A 17,831-nucleotide genomic window follows, 5' to 3' on the forward strand; every position below is an offset into this window, starting at 1 on the left:
TAGACAGGTCTGTGGAGAACGAGAATCTCCAGTGTTATAACAAGGAATAAAAAAATAACCAGGTGTTTTGGAAAGGATCTAAACCCTCCAAGCTACAGGGCTTGAACTGTCCTGTAACTGACAGGGGGAGGAGAGGAGACTGAAGGGATGTTGCACCTTCTACTGAAACTGGTACTGGCCACTGTCAGAGCCATGACACCAGGCTGGCTGGAGCCCTGCTCTGGTCCAGTGTGCCAGTCCCATGTCCCTTTGTGCAGCACCTCAAGTTCTGAGGGCTAGGGCCGGCCCACAACGTTTTGGCACCTGAGGTGGGGAGCTCAAATGATGCCCCCATGCCCCCTCGCTTGGGCCAAAACTTTGAAAGGTCTCAATTCTGCCTTCTTCCTGTTCTACTCCCCTCATGGTACTGCTCTGCTACCTACCCCAATAAAGGAGAACTAACAACTTAAAATGCCTTGTTCAAAAATTTTAAGGAACACTTAACTTTCAAACACCTGAACAGCAAATGTAACTTTTCTTGTCTGCATAGTAAACACTGGCATTTTTATCTGTTTGAATAATCAAAGTAGTGCTTTCCATGCCTTCTTAGTTGCAAAGATTTGAACTGCTTCCTGCTGAAGGTCCACAATCTGGGCCAGCTCATGCTTTATTGAGATGGTTGCAAGGCCGACCAGTCTCTCCTGTGTCATTGTGGAGTGTAGATGTGTTTTTATTAACTTCAGCTTGGAGAAGCTGCGTTCTCCACTGGCAACTGTTACAGGAAGTGTTAGAAGTATGCGCAGAGCAACAAAAGCATTTTGAAAGAGGGTGGTCATCTTATTTGTTCACATATATTCCAGAACAGCCTTTGGAGTTGATCCTGCTGAAATGTATCTTGAAAGGGCTTTCAGTTCATCACCTAAATCACTCGCATCAATATCATGCATGTCATCATGTGTCAACACTGTCTCTAGTGACCTGCATTGCTGGTGTAGGTCTTCTTCAGGTATAGTGAGGAGTTTTGGAATATCATACAACATCCCAAATATACTGCTGTGTTCCCTGAGCTGCATGAAACATTCTTCAAGTGACTGTATTGCACAATCTAGCACCTGGTTAAAGAATTCAATTTTGAACTGTTGTTTGGGGTCTCTTATGGAATTATCCTGTGCCTCGTAATCAAAATGTCTTCTTCTTTGGTGACTCTTGTATTCTTGAATGGATGGGAAAATAGCTTCAGTGTGAAGTTCCTCTGCCAAGTTCTGTGCACTCTTCAGAACGTTTTGAAATCCCTCATCTGACCGGTAAGACTGTAGGTATGACTTTGCTTTGTCCAGGTGTTCCATTGGTCCAGATTTATCAAGGTCAACACCTTGGAGTCTCTTGCTTACACTGTTTGAAATAAATGTTGTATCATGCCACAACACTAAGCCACACAGAAATTTGAAGTTATGTATGTTTCTGGTGATTCCATTTCCCTCTGCCACTGTTCTCTCACAAACAATTCCTATCATAGCATTATCCTCCATAATGGCAACTATGGCATCATCTATCTTCCCAGTTTGGTGTTTGATAGGCTTTATTGCCTCCAGTTGACTTTCCCATTGAGTGGCACTCAGTGGTTTCAGTGTCAGAAAGGATGCTCCCAGATTGGGGGGAGGGATAGCTCAGTGGTTTGAGCCTTGGCCTGCTAAACCCAGGGTTGTGAGTTCAATCCTTGAGGGGGCTATTTAGGGATCTGGGGAAAAAATTGGGGATTGGTCCTGCTTTGAGCAGGGGGTTGGACTACATGACCTCCTAAGGTCCCTTCCAACCCTGATATTCTATGGTTGCTTCAAAATTTGCCATCGATGAGTTGATGCAGAGAAAAATACATAGATGCTTTTGTGACACAGCATGGCCAGAAGGCAGCAGGAGAGTGATATTGGAGAGATATGTAAGTCCCAGGATGAGGAGAAGCCTTATTCCCTGTAGAGGGAAGAAAGGTTTCTATAGATTAATTAAAAGCACCTGAAGCCAATTAGAGCACCTGAAGCTAGTCACCTGATAAAACCCCCCTGCCTCAATCAGCCAGGGAAGGAGTTGGAGCAGAGACCAGTTTGGAGGAGTTGAAGTAGAGGAGAGTTTGGAGAAATGCTGTGGCTGGCTAGAAGACCAAGACCCTAGGTAAAGAGACACCAAGCTTGTGCAGAGAGACAGGGCAGGAAGCCCCACAAGCTGAAGAGCAGAAGAGGGAAGTAGCCCAGGGGAAGGAAGCACTAGTTCAAGTGGTTTACCATTATCCCTAGGGCCCCTGGGCTGGGACCCGGAGTAGAGGGCGGGCCCGGGTCCCTCCCTCTTCATTACCCTTCTCTGGGTTACTAGTGGGACAATAAATACCCTAGTTCAGGGGCAGGAAACTGCACCCTGAACCCCCACAAAGGAGAGGAAGCGCGGGACCCATCATAATCGTACTGGCAATTTGCCACACGTGATGTCAGAAGTGGGATCTCCGCGCTGGGGACTTAAACCAGGGTTAACCAAAACCATCCCATCCCCAAGATGGACGACATGGTCAAGGCTCTAATACAAGCCACTACGGCCCAGCAGGAAGCTACCCAAATCCAAGCAACCGCCCAACAGGAGGCGATTCAGGTGCAGCAGGAGACTAATCGGCTGTTGATGAATCAGGCTGCCCAGGACCGAGCTCTGCTACAGGAGTTGGCAAACCAGATGAAGGCCCTTATGGAGCAGAACCACAATTGCGATGGGACTCGGACCATAAGGGTCAGCCACTGCCTAAGAAAATGACAGGGGAGGATGATGTATTGGCATACCTCCTGGCATTTGAGAGAACAGCCTGGCCCTGAGATCAGTGGTCTGGTATCCTCACCCCATTCCTGTGTGGAGGCCCAGAAGGTCTACTACGATATGGCTGCAGAGACTGCGGAGGATTACTCCCAGCTGAAGGCAGAGATCCTGGCCAGATCCAGAGTAACCACGGCGTTGCGAGCCCAGAGCTTTCATGAATGGCAGTATACAGAGGACAAGACACCCTGATCGCAATTGTTTGACCTGATCCACCTGACCCGGAAATGGCTGAACCCCTGAGGCCCTCAGCTCTGAAAAAATGATGGAGCTCGGTACTGGACCGGTATATGAGGGGGCTACCACCAGGCTTGGGTTGGCCAGAATGACCCCTCTACCTGCGATGAGTTGGTCTCCCTCATGGAAAGACAGCTGGCAGCCCGTGAACTGTTCCAGACCCACAGTATACCAGGAAGACAGACCCAAACCCAAGGCCCCAGATTGTCGAGAACTACAGAAGAACCATAACTGGGAGGAAAGACACTGAGGAATGGCCCGAGGCCAAGAAGGGACCTGGGGGGGCCGACCAAATAGCCCCAGGCAGAGGGTGGCAACAGGGATAAGAGGTCAGTGTTATGAGTGTGGGGAATTGGGGCATATAGCAGCCCAATGCCCCAACAGGAAAGAGCCTATGCAGTGCAATCTGGGGGATCCTGGGGAACAATGTGGCCTAATCAGCCTGGTAGGGGTTGCAATGACCTCACATGGGTATACAAGGTCAGTAAAGATTAACGGTATTGCGACCATAGCATTAGTAGATTCCAGGAGTGCTGTCACACTGGTCTCGGGGAAGTTGGTGGGGCAAGACCAACTAACCAGGGCCAAAACCACAGAGGTAACGTGCTTTCATTGCACCGTAAATTTCTACCCCACAATCCCAGGACGGATTGAGATCCAGGGAAACACTACTAGGGTAACTGCAGGAGTGGTCCCTGGGCTCCCCTACCTGGTCTTAATGGGTAGGGACTTCCCCAGGTTTGAAAACTTACTCCAGTAGAGCCAGGGGAGGGTAGCAACCCCCGGGCTGAGACGGAGGCACCTACAGATAGCCTCACCCCAATTTTTGCCGAATTTTCCCCAGAGCTATTTTCATTCCCCGGGAAACCCCGAAAGTCTAGGTGGGAAAAGAGGGCAGATAAAAGGCTAGGGACCAGGATTCTAGCAGAGAACCAGAAAGCCTCCTTTGTTGGTAAGCGAACCCGTTCAGGAGGCCAGGAGACAATTCAGGCCAGTGAGGACTCAGGTGGTTCCTAGCCCAAGCAAGGGCAACTCCAGGGGCGGAGAAGAAATAGGTCCCCTGGAGTTAGGTCAAATCAGTACAGCACGTGAGAATTTCGGGCAGGACCGAGCCAATGACCTGCTATATGCAAATGTGAGGGAGGAGGTAGTGGAAGTAAATGGTGTACCCGTGGAAGGAAAGACCAAAGGCCCAAGGCCGTATTATGTGATCAAACATGATCTGTTGTACCGAATAGTGCAAATTGGAGGGAAAGAAGTAGAGCAGCTCTTAGTCCCACGGAAACACACAAGGGCAGTACTAGAGTTAGCTCACAGTCATTTATTTGGGGGACATCTAGGGGTAGACAAGACACTTTAGAGTCCTAAGAAGATTTTATTGGCCAGGAATACGCACGGAGGTCCAATGCTATTGTATCTCCTGCCCGGAATGCCAGTTGCATAGTCCCTGACCTCACTTGCGGGCCCCATTAGTACCTTTGCCTATTATTGAAGTCCCTTTCGAAAGGATAGTCATGCACCCAGTGGGCCTGCTGGAAAGATCAGCACGGGGCCACCGAAATGTATTAGTCATCCTTGACTTTGCCACACGGTATCCAGAAGCCATTCCTTTAAGAAACCCCACATCCAAGGCAATAGCAAAAGAACTACTTCAGGTTTTTGCCAGAGTGGGCATCCCTAAGGAGATCCTGACTGACCAAGGAACCTCTTTCATGTTGAAATTAATGAAGGACTTATGTACCCTGCTCTGCATCCATGCCATACGGACCTCAGTCTACCATCCACAAACAGATGGACTGGTAGAACGGTTTAACTGCACCCTTAAAGGTATGATCCGGCAGGTGGTAGCACAGGATGGAAAAGACTGGGATACCCTTCTACCATACCTAATGTTTGCAATACGGGAAGTCCCCCAGGTGTCCACCAATTTCTCTCCCTTTGAGCTACTATACAGACACCACCCACGCAGAATATTAGATATCGCCAAGGAGGACTGGGAAGAACAACCCAACCCAGGAAAGAATGTCATTGAGCACGTGATACAGATGAGAGAGCGAATAGCTCGAGTAACCCATATAGTACGAGAACATTTGGAAAAAGCACAAGAGACCCAGTGGACATATTATAACCGCCGGGCGAAAGTATGGAAATTTCAGCTGGGAGAACAGGTGATGCTGCTAATGCCGACAACGGAAAGCAAACTCCTGGCCAGCTGGCCTGGGCCATATGAGATAGTGGAAGCCACTGGGGAAGTGGACTACAGGGTCAGACAACCAGACCACCGAAGACCAGAGCAGATCTACCACGTAAACTTACTGAAGCCCTGGCATGACCGAGAGACATGCCTGGTCATTCAGAGAGCTCCACCTCAGACGGACGACCCACAGGAGCAGGTGAGGATATCCCCCGAGTTATCCCCAGAACAACAAACAGAGGTCATTGATATGATCCAACGGAACCAAGATGTGTTCTGTACACAGCCGGGCTGTACGACACTGGTCCAACATTATATCATCACCAGGCCCGGAATAAGGGTGATGATAAGACCATACTGGAAGCTAAAAGAGAGGAAATTAGGACAGAAGTGAAGAAGATGTTGGAACTTGGGGTTATTGAAGAATCCCACAGCCAGTGGTCCAGCCCTATCGTCCTAGTACCCAAGCCTGATGGCACCCTGAGATTTTGCAACGACTTCCGGAAGTTGAATGAAGTATCCCAGTTCAATACCTATCTGATACCATGAGTCGACGAACTAGTTGATCAGTTAGGCAAGGCCCGATACCTAACCACAGGATATTGGCAAATTCCCCTGGCCAAGAACGCCAAGGAGAAGACTGCTTTCTCTACACCTGATGGCCTGTTCCAATATACTGTCCTCCCTTTCGGATTCTATGGGGCCCCTGCAACATTCCAACGACTTATGGATAAATTGCTGCAACCCCATGCCAGGTATGCTGCCGCCTATTTAGACCATATAGTCATCCACAGCCCTGACTGGGAAACACACCTAGGGAAAGCAGAAGTGGTACTAGACGCCCTGCGGAAGGCCGGCCTCAGTGCCAACCCTCTCAAGTGCGTGATAGGACTAGCTGAGGTGAGATACTTCGGGTATATAGTAGGGATAGACTTGGTAAAACCCCAATGGAACAAAGTGGAGGCAATACAAGATTGGCCTCGGCCAGTCATAGAATCATAGAATATCAGGGTTGGAAGGGACCTAAGGAGGTCATCTAGTCCAACAAAAAGATTTTGCAACAAAAACAGTATGCGGAATTCTGGGTTTTTGAGTACATAAGCCATGGCTTCTCCACTTTGTCACCATTGGGGATTTCACGGCAGTAATGTGTTGGATGGAAACGCCTATTTTCATTGTCTTTGGGGAACATGAAGTTTTTCACTTGCTGTGGCCCAGGCAGTACAAGGAAGTCCCTCAGGCTACTGCTCAAGTGGGTCCACAGTCCTGCATCATCTAGACTTAAGGAACTAAACTCAGCAGCAGCTGTTTCTTGTGCCTCCACCACACTCTTCTCTGATCTACACTTTTCTTCAGGAATGTGCATGGTTACATCCATTTGAGATGGAGATATGGATGCTGCAGTAGCTTCCAGGTCACCTGCACTCTGACTAACTGGAAGATCAGGCATCTCCTCACCACTCACATCCTCACTGGGGCCAGAAGGCTCACTGTGAACATTTGTGTCTATGTATCTCAGGAGAGCTCCTTCCTGCTTAGATAGAAAAGCTTCCTTTGCTTGCTTTCTTTTTTTGAATGCTGCCCCAGATGGGCATTTTCTTCTTTCACTCATGACTGCTGTTCTGTGCCAGCTATAGCTCTCAACACTCAATTGAAGGGGACAAATAAGCAGGCTGGTAGCAGGGCCTGAGTGAGGGAAGATATCAGCGTCTTAAGGGCCAAACTGGCTCCTACTACTTCAGTTGACTGCCTGTTCTCCTCAAGTGGGTTCAGAGAAGCAGCAGGAAACAGGAAGCTCCCTGAGAAGCTGGTGTTAATCAGCCCAGGCTCCTGGGGGTGCTAGAGAGATACATAAGAGGCTCCTCCTCCTCCTTCTCCCTGCAGCTCCTGCTGCTTTCTGTTATTCCCTTTCACCTTTTCTCCTGCCTGCCTGTTATGTCTCTTGTGCCCTCCTTCCTCCAGCACAGCACTCCACCATCTCTGTGCATCTAGAGCAGAGAGAATACATATGCACCAACAGCAGACACAATTTTCTACTCTCTGGGTCCTAGCGGTGCCCACCTCCCCCCCCACATAATCTGGCACCTGAGGTGGCCACCTCAGTTCGCCTCATGATAAGGCCAGCCCTGCCGAGGGCTGTGTCTCATGCTGCAGTGCTGGGAGTGACTGTGCTGGTTAGAGCTTGGCGGACAAGGCGCAGATTGGAAGCTACATTGAGAGATTAAATGAATAAGGGTAATGCTTGCATGCAGTCCTGGACAGTACCAAGGCCTCGTTTCTGCGCTCATTTTAACTGAAAGAGACAGGACTTTAAAGTCCTTGTACATTTGTTTCAGTTAATTCAGCAATCCAATGTGGGGGCAAATCTCTGTCAGTGTTGCCAGTGATCATGATGCTGAGAATGGCCTGGGTGCGAGCAGAGAGTGGGGAGTTTGTGGAGGGGCAAGGGGACACCATGGGAGCAGAAAGGAGATGCTCTTACCCTCTCTCTCTGAGTGTCTCGCAGCTCCTGCAGGAAGTCTCTCAAGGCTTCTCGGACTCCATCCAAGTCAGGCTCGCTAGCACTGTGCTCCCCTTGGAGAGGGGAAGCCCAACCAAAGGGGGAGCGGGAACGGCTCCTCTCTGGAGAGCCAGTGCAGGAGGCTGGAGTCCGTTGCCCGTCAGTTCCTGTGGTGGCAGAGAAGAGCTCAAAGCCTGAATGCCAGGTGGGTGTGTTAGGAGAGGGACCGTCAGGCAGGCCTAGACCATCCCCATGTGATAATGGCAGGGGGCAATATGGATTATCTGGTACAAGACAAGCGTGTCACTACAGCCAGAGAACTGCGGTTCTCTCCTCAGCCCAGCCTGGGGATAATCCATGCACGGATTCAGAGCCACCCCCTCCAGAAATTGCTGCTAGGTTGGATTTCCAGGCAGACCCCTGACCCCTCTGTGGCTTTCCCCTTTCAGGGCAGGGATAGCTGCCTGACACTCAGTTTCCTTCAAATGCCACCCTCTTCCCCTTCAAAATGACTGCTGCCATGGCAATACCTTTCCCTCTGTGATGTATCTTCCCCCACTCTGGAAGGCTGCTGTGGCTTGCACACAGGCCCTGCCAGAGCAGCCCTCACCCTCGAGCACTGGGGAAATGTCATGCAACTCTTGTGACGTGTAATCAGTGCTCCAGTGCAGTCACACACACGGCACTCTGTGATCTGGCCTACTCAGTCTGTCTCCCAAACCCAGCTGAGCCCTCCAAGGCTGCTGACCTTTGCTAGGGGAGCAGGGTCTCTGCGGCAAGGGGCTCTGCCCGCCCAGCCCTAGTGTCCGGCTCACAGCAGAGTGCAGCACCCCCAGTTTCGACTCCACCTCCCTCTTGGCAGCCTCCATCTTGGCCAGCTCTGTCTCTAGGCCGTGGAGGCGCCCCTCGGTGGTGCTGAGGCGCAGCTGGAGGCCTTTGCTGGCCCCGCCGGCCTGCTGCAGCTTCAGCTCCATGTTGTGGAGCTCATCCTGGAGCTTCTTCTCCTTGCTGTGACTCTCGCCCAGGCTGTCGACCAGCCCCTTTTCTCTGGCTCTGGCTTCCCACTCCACCTCCACCAGCTTCCTCTGCAGGCTCAGTACCTGGAAGGGAGTGCACTGCAGAGTAACTGCCAGGCCCTGTCTGCATATGGTCCACCAGAGAGCATGCTGGAAGGGACAGGAGGAGTGCAGTGCCTCGACACACGCGCAGCGGCCAGGAGCCTCCCAGCGCATACCCAAAGACAGCCCTCTCTGCAGCACGGAAGCGCCCATAGTTCAGTGCACAGGCTCCCAGGCTGAGCTGCTGCTCTCCATCCCACTGGCAGAGAGAGCCCTGGGTCACTCTCTGGAAACCCCAGGGCAGTGTTTACAGGCAGGCGCCAGGGAGTGGAGTGCTCTCCCCTCTGATGCAGGGCTGCATCCTCAGGGTGATGGAAAGGAACAGGAGGGGAGGGGAACAATCCTTGAGGTCTCCCACAGGAGCCTGGTGGGCCTAGCTAGGCTAATCTAGCAATGGCCTAGTACCCTTCCCTCCAGACCATCCTTTCCCTCTGCCTCCATCCCTCGCTGCCCGCCTCTGCCTGCCAGCTCCAGTGCCTACTCGGTTCACCTCTTTGCGAACACATTTCTGGCCGCCCTCCATCTCTGCGATCCTCTGCTTCAGCTCCAGGGACTGCCTGTGGCACTGCTGCTCGCGCTGCTCCTGCTGCAGGAGACAGGCCTGCAACTCGCTCACCTCTTTGCCCTTCTTGCTGTTTTCTCCCCCCAGCGTCTTCACCTGCAAAGGGAGGTTCTTCAGGTTGCCCCTGGGCTCAGCCTGGGGCACATGGGCCATGCTGGCAGGCCCATCTTGGCCACAGCAAGACACTGCTACTGCCCTGACCGGGGGCAGGACTGGCTCCCCCCGGCAATGACTGCTTGAGAATGGACAAAATGGTCCCTTCTTAGTCTGGTTCCTCCACCTCCCCAGAGGAGCTGGCCAAGTGCCACAGGGTGGAAAGTACCAGTGTGGGACCCACTGATTCACTCTGGGTCACTAGCAGGCTTCTCCAGCCGCCTTTCCCCAGCCCTCCAGGCCTGGGCCAGTGCTGGCGCAGCCCACGGGGAGCAGGCCTGTGTAGCACACTCCCCTCTGCAGTCAGCCGCTCCAGTGGCCAGTGGGATGGGGAATGAGACCAGGCCATTCTGCTCCTTGCACTGGGGGATTGAGGCTGGGGAGCTTTGAATCCTCCAGTTTTCTACCCAACGGGTTTTCAGGGCATGGTCTCCATTTGGGAGGGAGATGCCCCTCACCTCCCTGGGAGATGCATTTCTGGACATGCCCCAGGGGACCTCTGGCTGCTACCAGCTCTCCCTCTCACTCTGGCATTGTTCCAGGTTGCCACAGGGGAATGGGACCCATTCAGTGGCCCAAATGTGCAGCCTACAAGGAGGCATCGCAGTCAGGAAGTTCCCAGGATGGGAGGTGCTAGGGCAGAATGTGTCTGCGAAGGCTGATAGAGCTGGGACACAGCAAAGGGACCTGGCTTGCATGTGTTCAGGAGCCATCCGCACTCACCTGTCTGCGCAGTTTCTGCAGCTCCCGGCGGGCCTCCATCCGAGACTTCTCCACCTCCCGCAGGCTTGCCCTCAGCTCTCCTGCCTCTTTCTGAGCTGCAGCCTTGGCTTCCTCCAGCATGGTGATTTTCTGCTCCTTCTCCTCTAGGCCTCTCTTCAAGCTGAAGCAGACATGCATGGTCACTCCTGGCCAGGGAATGCTGAAGGGCTGTGAACGGACATCTATGCAGGGGGCACCACCCACACAGTCACCCAGCTGTCGTCACGATGTGAGTGGGAGCTCTGGGCTGTTTGGGGACAGGTATAGAAGGGAAAGAACCCAGCTGGAAGTGGACAGTCGGCAGAGAAGAGGTCAGACCATGCTACTGTGCCCATTCCAAGGAGCCCTAGTGCAGCCCTTGGACTGGCCTCTGGGCCCAGTTCTGAGGGGAAAGAGACACGGATTGATGGACTGGCTCTGGACTGAGCTATGGGAGAAGGAGCTGCCTTGGGCCTGCCTGGAATGGCTGCAGGGTCCAGCCCTACTTGTACATCCCAGGCCTGAATACAGTGCCCAGTGCTTAGCTGGAATGGCTTTGGGTGGACGTGCTGGTAGGTCTTTGTTACTGTTCCACACTCTCTGGTTTGGATCTGGGACCCAGCTAACAGTCCCTGGCCATGCCTGAACCTTGGCAGGTTATCACAGTGCCAAGTAATGTCTGCTGCAGGGTGCAGCCCACCTGGCACTGCACAGAGCCTACCTGATCCTTTCGCTCTCCGTCTTCTTGATAGCGGCCCGCAGCTCAGTATTGGATTTCTGCATTATTTCCTTCTCCCTGGTCTCATCCCCCAAAGCCCTGCGGGTTTCCAACATCTCCTTGCACTGGAGCTCTTGGGCCTCCTCACCATCCTGCAACCTGCGGTGCAACTCGATCAGGTCCTTATGCGCCCCATCGCGGGCATTCTCTGCAAGCCGCAGCTGTGTCCTTAACTGTTCTGCCTTTTAGGGAGAGACACAGACATGCAAGCCCTGTACTCTCTCACCCAGGATCTCTGCCCTACTAGAGGAGCAGAGCAGGTGTCTGCTGCTTGTCATCTAGGATGGGTGAATGCCAGTCCATCCTCCCAGGAGAAGGTGGCAGCTGCTAAGCCAGCATGATGCCCTATGCAAAGGGGGCTCGGCTTCTCATTACAGTTGTGAGGAGACTGGGCACTCCACCCTGGCAGGAGGCACACGACACCTTGAGAAGCTGGCTTGTTTCACAGTCCAGCATGCAAAGGAGGAATATGAAGTCCTTGTACAGTGCAATGTGCTGCCAGCCCAGCCTGTGAGCGCTGCAGTCATAGAATCATAGAAGATTAGGGTTGGAAGAGACCTCAGGAGGTCATCTAGCCCAACCCCCTGCTCAAAGCAGGACCAACCCCAAATAAATCACCCCAGCCAGGGCTTTGTCAAGCCAGGCCTTAAAAACCTCTAAGAATGGAGATTCCACCACCTCCCTAGGTAACCCATTCCAGTGCTTCACCACCCTTCTGGTGAAATAGTTTTTTCCTAATATCCAACCTAGACCTTTGTTCCTGAGACCATTGTTCCTTGTTCTGTCATCTGCCACCACTGAGAACAGCCTAGCTCCATCCTCTCTGGAATCCCCCTTCAGGTAGTTGAAGGCTGCTATCAAATCCCCCCTCATTCTTCTCTTCTGCAGACTAAATAAGCTCAATTCCCTCATCCTTTCCTCATAAAAAACGGTTACTCACCTTCTCATAACTGTTGTTCTTTGAGATGTGTTGTTCATGTTCATTCCAATCAGGTATGTGTCGCATGTTCACGGTAGCCAGATTTTTTCCCCTAGCAGCATCTGTCGGTCAACCTGGGCGTCCCCTGGAGTCGTGCCTTCATGGCACTCAATATAGAGCCTTGAAGAACAACAGTTACGAGAAGGTGAGTAACCATTTTTTCTTCTTTGAGTGCTTGTTCATGTCGATTTCAATCAGGTGACTCACAAGCCCAAGTTTAGGTCGTAGTGTCGGAGTCTTCCACTGATTGGAGCACTGCTTGTTGTAATTGCATAGTGCGTGGTGAAAGTATGGATGGAGGACCATGTCGCTGCTCTGCAGATTTCCTGAGGGGGAACCTGAGCCAGGAACACTGTTGATGAAGCCTGCACCCTGGTGGAGTGCACAGTGACTGGAGGTGCAGGAACCACCGCCAGGTTGTAGCACTCACGAATACAGGACACTATCCATGATGAGATGCATTGTGACGATACCGGCTGACCTTTCTTTCTGTCTGCCACTGCCACAAATAACTGGACCGACTTTCTGAATGGCTTTGTCCTCTCCATGTTGAAGGCTAGCACCCTGCAGACATCCAGAGAGTGCAGTCTCTGTTCCCTACCACTGGAATGAGGCTTAGGGTAGAATACCAGGAGAAAGACGTATTGGTTAATGTGAAACTGCGACACAACCTTTGGGAGGAAAGCAGGATGAGGCCTGAGCTGAACCTTGTCCTTATAGAACATGTTATAGGGAGGCTCTGATGTTAGGGCCCTGAGCTCAGACACCCTCCTAGCTGAGGTTATTGCTACCAGGAACACCACCTTGTAAGAGAGGTAGAGCAGGAAGCATGTCACCAATGGTTCAAATGGTAGTCCCATGAGCCTAGAGAGGACCAGGTTGAGGTCCCAGGTGGGGACAGGCTGACGGACTTGAGGGTACAGTCTGTCGAGTCCTTTTAAAAATCATCTGACCATAGGGTTAGCAAAAACAGAGCGGCCCCCTGCACTCAGATGGCAGGCCGATATGGCATCTAAGTGCACCCTTATTGAAGAGAATGAAAGCCCCTGCTGCTTCAGATGGAGCAAGTAGTCCAGAATGAGCAACACTGAAGCTGGCGTCAGGGATGAATGGCACTACACAGACCAGATTGAAAATCTCTTCCACTTGGCAAGATAGGTGGCTCTTGTAGAGGGTTTCCTGCTACCAAGGAGGACTTGTCTAACCTGGTCTGAACAGGAAAGCTCCATCGGGTTCAACCATGGAGCTTCCATGCCGTGAGGTCAAGCGACTAGAGGTTTGGATGTTGAAGACAACCGTGATCTTGTGTCAGAAGGTCCGGGAAGAGTGGAAGGGTGATTGGGGCTTCCACAGACACATCTAGGAGAGATGTGTACCACTGCTGATGGGGCCAGGCTGGTGCTATCAATATGACCTGAGCTCGTTCCCTCCGGATCTTGAGGAGTCACTTGTGAATGAGTGGTATGGGCGTAAAGGAGATGGCCTCCCCATGGAAGGAGGAATGCGTCCACTCTGGAGCCGGGGCTTTGATTCTGGAAGGAGCAGAACTGATGGCACTTCCTATTGTGTTGCGTGGTGAATAGGTCTATCTGGGGAAAGCCCCACCTCAGGAAGATTGAGAACGCGACGTCGGTGTGAAGGGATCACTCCTGGGTGTGAAATGACCTGCTGAGGTGGTCCTCCAGCTCGTTCTGTACCCTGAGGAGGTACGACACTTGCAGGTGTATTGTATGTTTCACACAGTAGTTCCACAGCATGGCTTTCTGCCACAGGGGAAAGGAGCATGCACCCCCGCTGTTTGTTGGTATAGAACATTGCTGTTGTATTGTCCATCATAACTGATACACAATGTCCCGTTTAGTGTGCACAGAAGGTCTGGCATGCTAGGCGCACCACTCTCAGCTCTCTGACTTTGATGTGGAGAGCCAGATCTGCCTGAGACCAGAGACCCTGAGTCCTGCTGTCTCCCAGATGAGCTCCCCACCCAAGTCTGATGCATCCATCACTAGCGAGAGAGACGGCTGCGGACTGGTGAAGGGGACCCCTGAGCACACTTCCTGAGGGTCAAGACACCAGATAAGGGAGTCGATGACCAGGTGAGGCAAGGGTCACAGTCCTGTCCAAGCTGTCCCAGGCTTGGTGATACACTGACACAAGCCACGACTGAAGAGGTCGAAGGCTGAGTCTGGCATGCTGCACCACCTAGCTACAGGCAGCCATGCTGTTTCTTGCTGTGGTGGTGGGAAACTGTCGGATATCTGTCAGGGCCTGAAACCTTGCTTCTTCCAGGTATGCCCTGGCTTGGGTTGATTCCAATACTGCTCCTATAAACTCTATCGTGTGGACAGGGGACAGAGTCGATTTTGCTTCGTTTAGAGGGAGACCCAGGTTGTCAAAGGTGGCTCTGATGAATCTGACCTGAGCCTCCACTTGCATCCTGAAGTGGCCCTTCATCAGCTAGTCGTTGAGGAATTGGAAACACCTGTACCTGGTGACTGTGCAAGAACGCGGCAATGACTGCCATGTACTTGGTGAAGACTTTAGGTGCTGCTGACAGGCCAAACGGAAGGACTGTAAACTGGTAGTGGTACCATTCACCACAAATCTTAAGTACTTCCTGTGGGGCTGAGTGACTGTGATATGGAAATATGCGTCCTTCAAGTTAAGGGCAGCATACCAGTCTGCTGGGCCCAGTGATGGGATGATTGAGGCCAAAGAGACCATACGGAACTCGAGTTTCTTCACAAACTTGTTGAGTTCTCGCAGGTCCAGGATGGGCCTGAGGCTGCCTTTGGCTTTTGGTATAAGGAAATACCGGGAGTAAAAGCCCTCGCCCCTGTGCTCCTGAGGAACCTCCTCCATTGCCCCTCGAGATAGGAGTGACTGCACCTGCTGGATAAGGAGCTGCTCGTGAGAAGGGTCCCTGAAGAAGGACGGGGAAGGTGGATGGAAGGGTGGGTGGGCACAGAATTGGATGGAGTATCCTCTCTCTACCGTGTGGAGCACCCAAAGGTCCAAGGTGATATGGAACCATGCATGGTAGAAAGAGGACAGTTGGGATGAGAAGGTAAGGCAGGGTGGATACAGTTGAGGATCTGGTGCACCGTCCTCGACTTGTTTCAGTCCAGAGGGTGGTTTAGATTGGCCAGAGCCCTGGCCTGAGGACAGTGCGGTCGCCTTCTGCCATTTCTATTCCTCCTCTGTGAGCCGTCCTGATGGTTCTGTGGCTGACAGAACCATGGAGGAGGTTGCGGCCTAAAATGTTTATGTAGTGTAGCGGGCGAATGGAGGCCCAATGATTTGAGAGTGACTCTCGAATCCTTCAGGCTATGCAGCTTTTATCCATCTTTTCAGAAAATAGAGCCAAACCCTCGAAGGGGAGGTCCTGAATAGTTTGTTGGACCTCATATGGCAAGCCCAGGATTTGGAGCCAGGAGCCTCTCCTCATAGGCCATGACATGAGCCAGTGCGGATTGCAGCAAAGTCCTGGAAATGAGCTTCTCTTCCTCCACGAGAGCTGAAAAATCAGCATGGGAGTCCTGCAGCAACAGCTGTGCAAATTTAGCCATTGCCCCGGATGTGTTGAAGCAGTACCTACTGACAATGGCCTGCTGATCTGAAATGCGGAGCTGTAAGCCTCCAGTGGAGTAGAACTTTCTCCCATAAAGGTCAAAACTTTTTGCCTCCCTATTCTTTGGGGAGGGTCCCTGGAAGTCCTGACACTTGTGTTGGTTGGCAGCATTGACCACAAGAGAGTCAGGTGTGTGATGCGTGTATAAATGCTTGGGACACTTGGATGGCACAAAGTAGCATCTTTCGTTGCACTTAGCCGTAGGGAGCAACGAGGCTGGGGTCTGCCACAGAGTTTTTGTGGTATCAGAGATGGTCTTTATGAGGGGCAGGGCAATCCGTGCAGGTCCGGAGCGAGAAGATCCACCACTGGATCTGCATCCTCCACTACCTCCTCCGCCTAAATGCCCAGGCCCTGGGAAACCCTCTACAAAATTGCTGCAGAACCCCATTGTCCTCCAAGGCTGGGGCTGTCATCGTGCCTGTCAATGCCTCATCTGGAGAGGACGAGGAAAAGACCCCACGAGGGGTGGCTGCTCCCTTCCTTCCACACCCAAGGGGTCCCGTGGCACCTGGGTTTTTTGGGCCAGTGCCGACCCAGATGGTGTTGTGCCCCTCAGTGCCAAAAGTGCCATCAGCGTCCATATCATCCTCGATGTCAGAATTTCTGCTGGTGCCAGAATCGCCATTGGTGCCAGAGTCCCTGCCAGTGCTGGTGCCACCAGGATCCCAGGGCCTGGCTGCACCAGAGGCATTGAGATGGTAGCAAAGGGTGGTAATAAGCCTACCCCCAATCCTGCTGGTGCCAAAGCCAGTGACATCACCCTGGAATTAGACCCTTGGCTGCAACAGGGATACAAATGACGGGGATACAAATGAGGCCAAAGCCAGTGACATCACCCTGGAATTAGACCCTTGGCTGCAACCTTGGCTTTCATGAAAAGCCCAGGGAGTCCAACATGTCCATGGTGCCAGGGGCTGCCATTGGACGGGCCATGGTGCTGGGTAAAGGTGCCAGTCCCAAGTTGACGTGGACCATCTGGTTCTACTCCTCCGGAACCGATAGGAGCCTGACTCCGAGGTGTTTGAAAATGATGACCACAGGGGAGTGGCACTTCTAGGCACCAAGCTTTCGCGCCAAGGGCTTGGGGATCGACGTGGCTGCTGGGTGTGCTCCGGTGCTGGGTGCCTGGGTCGGAGATCAGCAGGCTATCATAGTGGGCTTTCCCCTTGAAGGAGCCCATCTGGGAGGAAAGAACAGTGCTATGAGGTGAAGCAGTTCTTGGGCCACCTCAAACACCTCCGGTGTCGAAGGGAGGTGCAGCTCCCGGCTCGGCCTTGGCAAGCGAGGAGGGTCCGGACTCAACTGCCCTTCCACGCGGGCAGGAGTTGGCCTGACCGTCACCGGTGGAGCAGCACTAGTGTGGCCTGACTTGGGTCTCACAGCAGCAGGCTCCTTAGGCCTAGCTGGGGGAGAGTGACCTCTCTCTGTCCTCGTCTTTTGCGGCACCGGCAATTGCAAACGGTACCTGCATGCGGCATGTGTGCCGCAAGTGGAGCCAGAACTGTGCCATGAGTCCTTATCCTTACCCGGCACCGGTGCTCGTGCTGACAGTGCTGGAGCGCTCCACACCGAGGATGATGTATTCGGCGCAGGGTCTGTCAACCTAGGGTCAGACAGGGGGCAGAGTGCTGTTTCCATAAACAGGACCTTCAGGCACTGCTCTCTATCTTTTAAAGTCCTGGGCTGAAAAGTCGTAAAAATGGCACAATGATCCTTCTGATGGCCCTTGCCTAAACACTTTAGACATGAGGTGTGAGGATCACTTCTGGGCATACACTTGCCGTAGGCTTTGCAGGGTTTGAAGCCCGGAGACCCCAGTGCTGGGAGAGCGTAGGAGGGGATTCCCCACCCCCAAGAGGAAACTTATCGAACACTAATGAACTACTAACTATTAACAAACAATGGAAAATTAATAGAGAACAACGTAAGAAACTGCTAAATGTGCTTGTTGAGACGAGCACAGGAAAGTTCCAGCTAACCATCACTGGCGGTAAGAAAGACCTGTGTGGGTGGCAGGTTGATAGGGCTCTGTATTGAGCGCCATGAAGGTGCAACTCCAGGGGACACCCAGACTGACCCGATGGATACTGCTAGGGGAAAAATCTTCCG

At 52.5% G+C, this 17,831-nt stretch overlaps 1 protein-coding gene across 1 annotated transcript in view; it reads right to left on the reverse strand.

Moving 5' to 3' along the window:
* The window catches only part of CROCC2 (ciliary rootlet coiled-coil, rootletin family member 2), a 215,378-nt gene that overhangs the window by 60,123 nt on the left and 137,424 nt on the right, over positions 1-17,831 (reverse strand). The window contains exons 24-28 of the mRNA XM_073358695.1: positions 11,053-11,291; positions 10,314-10,473; positions 9,366-9,533; positions 8,506-8,857; positions 7,740-8,041 (exon numbers count right to left, since the gene is read on the reverse strand). Coding sequence (XP_073214796.1) covers positions 7,740-8,041; positions 8,506-8,857; positions 9,366-9,533; positions 10,314-10,473; positions 11,053-11,291 — 1,221 coding nt within the window. The remainder of the gene's footprint in view (positions 1-7,739; positions 8,042-8,505; positions 8,858-9,365; positions 9,534-10,313; positions 10,474-11,052; positions 11,292-17,831) is intronic.

Source organism: Lepidochelys kempii, chromosome 9 (genome assembly GCF_965140265.1).
Source record: "Lepidochelys kempii isolate rLepKem1 chromosome 9, rLepKem1.hap2, whole genome shotgun sequence".
Classification (NCBI taxonomy): domain Eukaryota; kingdom Metazoa; phylum Chordata; order Testudines; family Cheloniidae; genus Lepidochelys; species Lepidochelys kempii.